Source organism: Pteropus alecto, unplaced genomic scaffold, assembly GCF_000325575.1.
Source record: "Pteropus alecto unplaced genomic scaffold, ASM32557v1 scaffold146, whole genome shotgun sequence".
Classification (NCBI taxonomy): domain Eukaryota; kingdom Metazoa; phylum Chordata; class Mammalia; order Chiroptera; family Pteropodidae; genus Pteropus; species Pteropus alecto.
Window position 1 is genome coordinate 27,992,613 of NW_006442107.1, and position 5,941 is coordinate 27,998,553.

At 39.6% G+C, this 5,941-nt stretch overlaps 1 protein-coding gene across 2 annotated transcripts in view; it reads left to right on the forward strand.

The window, feature by feature from the left end:
* Positions 1 to 5,634, forward strand: part of TGIF1 (TGFB induced factor homeobox 1) — an 8,345-nt gene extending 2,711 nt beyond the window's left edge. The window contains exons 3-5 of one of the 2 annotated variants that reach the window (XM_025038672.1): positions 106 to 210; positions 3,574 to 3,800; positions 4,584 to 5,634. In XM_025038672.1, the coding sequence (XP_024894440.1) occupies positions 106 to 210; positions 3,574 to 3,800; positions 4,584 to 5,159 (908 nt within the window). In that variant the 3' untranslated portion in view covers positions 5,160 to 5,634. The remainder of the gene's footprint in view (positions 1 to 105; positions 211 to 3,573; positions 3,801 to 4,583) is intronic. The other variant, XM_015595733.2, reaches the window with a different exon arrangement.
* Positions 5,635 to 5,941: the final 307 nt, after the last annotated feature.

The window sequence follows — 5,941 nt, forward strand, 5'->3', positions numbered from 1 at the left end:
GCCCGGGGCATCGGGTAGCCAGCCCTCCCTGGCGTTTCTCCCTTCGAGTGCCTCCCTGAACCTCCCCCCCGCCCCCCATTCTTCCGTTGCCCTCTCCCGTCATAGGAACGAGGCTGGGACCTGGCGGCCGCTGGTTAGGAATGCTCGGGACCAGTAGCCCCGGCGCACCAAGTCCTGTTAGTGAGCGCCGACTCATGGAAACAATGAAAGGTGACGTGGTGGAGGGGAAACTTTGCGAGTGGTGCAGAGCTGGTGCGGGGAGCAGAGATGGCAGTGGTTGCCCGGCTTTCTCTCCCTTTTTAGGTTTTCCTGGCAAATTCTTGGAGGGGTGGACAGACCCTTCAGAATGTAAAGATTCACGACATCGTATCTAGTTTCTTGTAATCTGAAACTCTTGAAGTCCTGTTTGTGCTAACTTGTACAGTTGGAGGAGCCGATTTCAGTTGAGGCTGAGGAACTCGCAAGAACAAAGCTCGCTGGCCTTCCTCCGTCCCGGGCTCCTCCCTCTCCTCCGTCTTGCCTTCCCCCACCCCCGGACTACCTTGGTGTGGGGGCCGGCGTCCCGAGTCGTTCGGCAAGGACTCTGGAAGAAATCTGTCTCGCCTTGCCTGTAGGATTGGACTATTGTGTCTTTTGTAAAAGTCCCTGAACATCTTTTCAGTTTTTCTTGAAAACAAAAGCATCTTAAACTCAATCGCAGAGCCCGGGATTTGGCAAGACTGGTTTGTGATAATAGAAAGCTGAGGATGTCAAAAAGATCACCACAAATGGCTTTAAACCAACCAGAAATAAGGCTCGTTGAAGACAATCCTTTAAGTCTTTTTGCTCTTTCTGACAATGGGGAATTCTTGCTTTAGAATTATTCTGCGGCTGCACCTTTGGGATTAGAACGATTCCTGTCACTTCTGAAATATTCTGATCAGGAAATTTGTTAGATTAGGTTTGCTTTTTCCTGACTGTATACTTAAACCTTTTTTTCGTTTATTATTTCTAGATCCTTTTCCATCCTCTTAATTTTTTGTTTTTGTAAGTCCAACTTTACAACCACTCTCTCTCTCTGGTCCTCCTCCGCGTCCCCAGTTTCTATTCAGAAAAGAAAAGATTGCTTTTTTAGAGCTGTGGGATCCATCTTGTGGCTTTCTAAACAACATTTCCTTGTATGTGGATGGAGTAAACGAGGCTTGTGATCCCCCCTTCTCCCTTCCCCCAACCACATTTTTTAAAGTGTAAGCAGAGAGCAGGACGTTTGGAAACAAGTAACCGGGAAACTGTTCAAAAGCTCTGTTACAATAGGAAATGAGTAACGTGGAAAAGTCTTTTTGTTTTTCCAAGTTGAGCCACAATCCAGAGGGAGAGTTTTAATGAAAACAGCCCTGACAGCAGCAAACGTGGTTTGCTGCAGTGAAATAATCAGCTGGTGTAGCCAAGGAACTGAAGTCTTACTTCCTGTTACTTCGGCTATTGTGCACATATTGGAAATATTTGTTAAGAGGTCCAGAGGCCTGGCATTCATTTGTTTAAATGAACTGAGAACGGAGGGAAGTCACACTGCAGTTTGGTGTTGCTTAACTGAAACCTGCTTTTGTGTGTCACTAACCTATTCTGAAAGATCAGGCTTCTTGTCAAACTAAGCAACCAGATCAAAGTGCAGGCTTCAGGGTCTTTTTTGTTTGTTTCAAACTCTGTTATTATCAACTTACAGTTGAATTCACTGTTTGATGAGCAAATTTTCACACTTTTTTTTAGATTGAAAAAGGGAAGGAGGATAACAGCCTTGAGAAGAATGTTTGGTTTTTCAGACTTTGAGTTCTAAAAAAGGTTGCTTTAGTCATTCAATTATTTAAAATTTAGATTTCTTTATCAAAGCAAATGTAAAATAAGAACTCATTTATAATTAAGTTTTCTTTATGAATAGCTCTTCACCCAAATTTCAACAAAGTTTTTCTCATCTTAACAGTGAAAGCAGTTTTAATTTTAACTGTACTTCCTTTTTTGTTTTTTGGTTTTTGTTTTGTTTTGTTTTGTTTTAGCAGTTTAATAAAAGCTTCTGGGAAGGGAATCATCAGATACATGGGGGTTAAAATTTAAGTTTCTTGTGAAGCTTATTGATGGCTGTTAATTAAGCCTTAAGCTAAAGTGAATTTGCAAGATCTTCCTACTCTTTTGTTAGAACTTGCTTTACTTTGTTTTCTAAAGGTTCTGCCTTTTCTGTGGACACTCCCTCCAATTCCTTCTGCCCCCTGCAGTCCAAAACTAAAAATGTGTCACCAAGTAAAGTCAGACTCCGCTAAGTGGGGAAATATCAACAAATCTTTGAATGAGTAGCTTTATGAGTTTCATTGTGTTAAAAAGCTTTAAAGGGATGGTTTTAAAAAAAATCCTTAAAAGTACGTTGAATGGTTTATGCTATATTCTGTTTTTATTTCCTGTCAAGGCAAACCACTCAGTTAAGGTTGTGTCAATAAAATTAAGAATGCATACCTTTAAAGTTCGTGTTATTTTAATTAATTTCCTTTATAGCGAAATACTGGTATTTATGAGCATGCTATATATAGTTTATAATTTGCTTATATTTTTAAAATTTTAGATTGTCTTCAAAGATTGTCTTCAAAAAAGAGAATGTATTTCTTTAGTCGCCAAGAGTTGCCCATTGTAGTTTTGAAAGGATGGAGGATTAATAGCATGTATTAGTTAAATATTTTAAAGTTCAAAATTATGTTTAAATTTCTAAAAGGGCCAGGTCTGAATTTTTGTCGAACCCAGTCTATGTGTGATTTCAATATTCTCAATGGCTTGTGAATTCTTAAAATTTCTGGTAGGATTAAAGTATTTACAGACAAAAAAAGGTTTCCTTTGGGAGTTGCATAGGCTTTTTTTTTGACCTCTTATTAAAGTACTAATAGAAAAATATTTTTGTTTAATGACACTGAAAACTTCAGTAGTTATTTAGTAAAACGTGATTACTATTGGCTATTAAAAGTAGGTATCTAGTTTTGAATAAATGTAAAAGAAATGACCATGGAATTGGCAGAAAAATTTTGACATTTTATCTTTAGAATACTATGTTAACTGTGTAAGTTTCCTTCCTTATAGCAGTGGAAGAAGGAGGAAGAATAACATTTAAAATGTACATATGGGTACTCGTTTCTCCTAGATAGCAAGGACCTTGAGGCGAAGGTTGTTAGACACATTCCATCTGCTGTAGCACCTTTCCTGATTCACATGTGGCAAGCCATATTTACTTTGGGTGCAGTTTTGTCTCTACTGGATTAGGTGAAAGACTTTCCTGAGCATCATTGCAAAGGAATGTGAGAAGTTAAATTCCATGGGAAAGTGGATATGAAAGGGCATCTGACAATTGGTTGAGAATCTAGAATCTGCTGCTAGTCAAAATACTATTGAGAATTTATATGTGCTCTGGTATTTCAAGACAGAAAACACTCACTGGTCCTTCACCTGGCTCTCTCAGTAGTTGAGAAAACATGTTTACACTGAATTGTCAAAAGAGATGAGCTTTGCAGTAGGTGCTCTGCTGATAAAAGTGGTTGAGAGCTGGCCTTTGTCCTTTTCTAGGTGTTGTTGCGGCATCCGGCAGCGAGACTGAGGATGATGACAGCATGGACATCCCTCTGGACCTTTCCTCTTCTGCTGGCTCAGGCAAGAGAAGGCGAAGGGGCAACCTTCCCAAGGAATCTGTTCAGATTCTCCGTGATTGGCTGTATGAGCACCGATATAATGCCTATCCCTCAGAGCAAGAAAAAGCATTACTGTCCCAACAAACACACCTATCTACACTACAGGTAAGGAAAAGAACATTAGGTGTATGCACAAGTCATTTTTCCAAATTTCCAAAGTCATTTTATAGCATTCCTTTATGTCAAATCATTAAGTGCCTCCCCACTCAAAAAAATAAAGCCTATTCATACCTTTCTTGTAAACTTTCTAGTGCTGAAAACTAATAACTGGCTATTTAGAGAAACAGAAATGCATTAACAGTCATCTGTCAAATAACATTTCCTTTAATGCCTAAAAGAGCCTTGCTTTATGCAACAAACATAAAAAGGAGGTTAAATCTTACTCTATTGCCCAGGAAACTGGTTTGATATTTAAACAAGGACAGACTTCAGTGAGGTAATTCATGTTATGTCTGTTGACACAGTCATTTGAACTGGGAAAAAATCAGTAACTGGGAGGAGTGGCCCTTTTCATACAGGAGAGGTTCTCCTGTAGTTGATTAACTTAAATGCTGGGGCAGTAGTTAATTGGTTAATATGGGGGATAGTCGAAAGGTAAACCTCTCCCTCCCTAAATTATTTTTGAAAATTTATACTTTTTTCTTCCTCTTGAAAAAGTTTAAGGATATGAGACAGTAAAAGTTAGGATTTGTATTAGAAGAGGAGAAAGGTTTACAATGGGGAGCAGCAGCTCTTTTTCTTGGTTGAGCTTAAATACCTTGAGTAACTTAGTAAGTTCCGATAAGCCCTTTCATGCCTTCTTTAATACAAAGAGAGATCAGTTAGGTGTTTGTAGAAGGTTCTCAGAACCTGTTTGCTGAGTGTTAAGACATATCCATGTAATTTCAGGTCTGTAACTGGTTCATCAACGCCCGCCGCAGGCTCCTCCCTGACATGCTGAGAAAGGATGGCAAAGATCCAAATCAGTTCACAATTTCGCGCCGTGGGGCCAAGATTTCTGAAGCGAGCTCTGTGGAGTCAGCAATGGGCATCAAAAACTTTATGCCAGCTCTAGAGGAAAGCCCATTTCATTCCTGTACAGCTGGACCAAACCCAGCCCTAGGGAGGCCATTGTCCCCTAAGCTTTCGTCTCCAGGATCAATTTTGGCTCGTCCATCAGTGATCTGTCATACCACTGTGACTGCATTGAAAGATGTGCCTTTCTCTCTCTGCCAGCCAGTTGGTGTAGGACAAAACACAGATATACAGCAGATAGCAGCCAGCAGCTTTACAGACACCTCCCTCATGTATCCAGAGGACACGTGTAAATCTGGACCAAATACAAATACACAGAGTGGTCTTTTCAACACTCCTCCCCCTACTCCACCGGACCTCAACCAGGACTTTAGTGGATTTCAGCTTCTAGTGGATGTTGCACTCAAACGGGCTGCAGAGATGGAGCTTCAGGCAAAACTTACAGCTTAACTCTTCAAGCAAAACAGTTCTTAACAAATGTTATGATTGCCGGGGTGATGGCAAGAGATGAATTGCATTATTTTATATATTTTTTTATTAATATTTGCACATGGGATTGCTAAAATGAAGCTTCCTGTTACTGAGGTGTCTTCAATGGAATACAGTCATTCCAAGAACTATAAACTCAAAACTACTGTAGAAACAAAAGTTTTTTTTTACTGTTTCTTGGTAGATTGTTCATAATAATGTGAGATGGTTCCCACGATCATGTGATTTTTTTTTTTCTCCCCTTCCCTTTTTTTTATTGGTGTTTTTTCAGACTGTGCAATACTTAGAGAACCTATAGCATCTTCTCATTCCCACGTGGAACAGGATGCCCACATACCGTCTAATAAATTTTCAGTTTTTTTCCAACAAGTATGAATCTAGTTGATTGCCTTTTTTTCATGATATAATAAAGTATTTTCTTTAAAAGTTACTGTAACATGGAGTATTTTGTTGAGGGAGGTATTTCTTAAAAATGAGCAGGAATATAGCACCCCATGAGCAGGAAGTTGGGGGTAGGGTGGAGTGTGAGTTGGGGGGATGTCACCAGCTCTTTGAAGAATGGTGGACAACAAGCCAGTATGTATAAACAGGATGTGTGATATTTACTCGGTAGGAGGCATAGCTGTTAAAGCTTACTTAAAGCTTTACTTAAAACTACATGACAAATTGAAATGAATCATTCCCTAAGTGTTTAGCTAACCACTAAATCCCTTGGTGATCTGTCCTGCATATTTTAAGACATG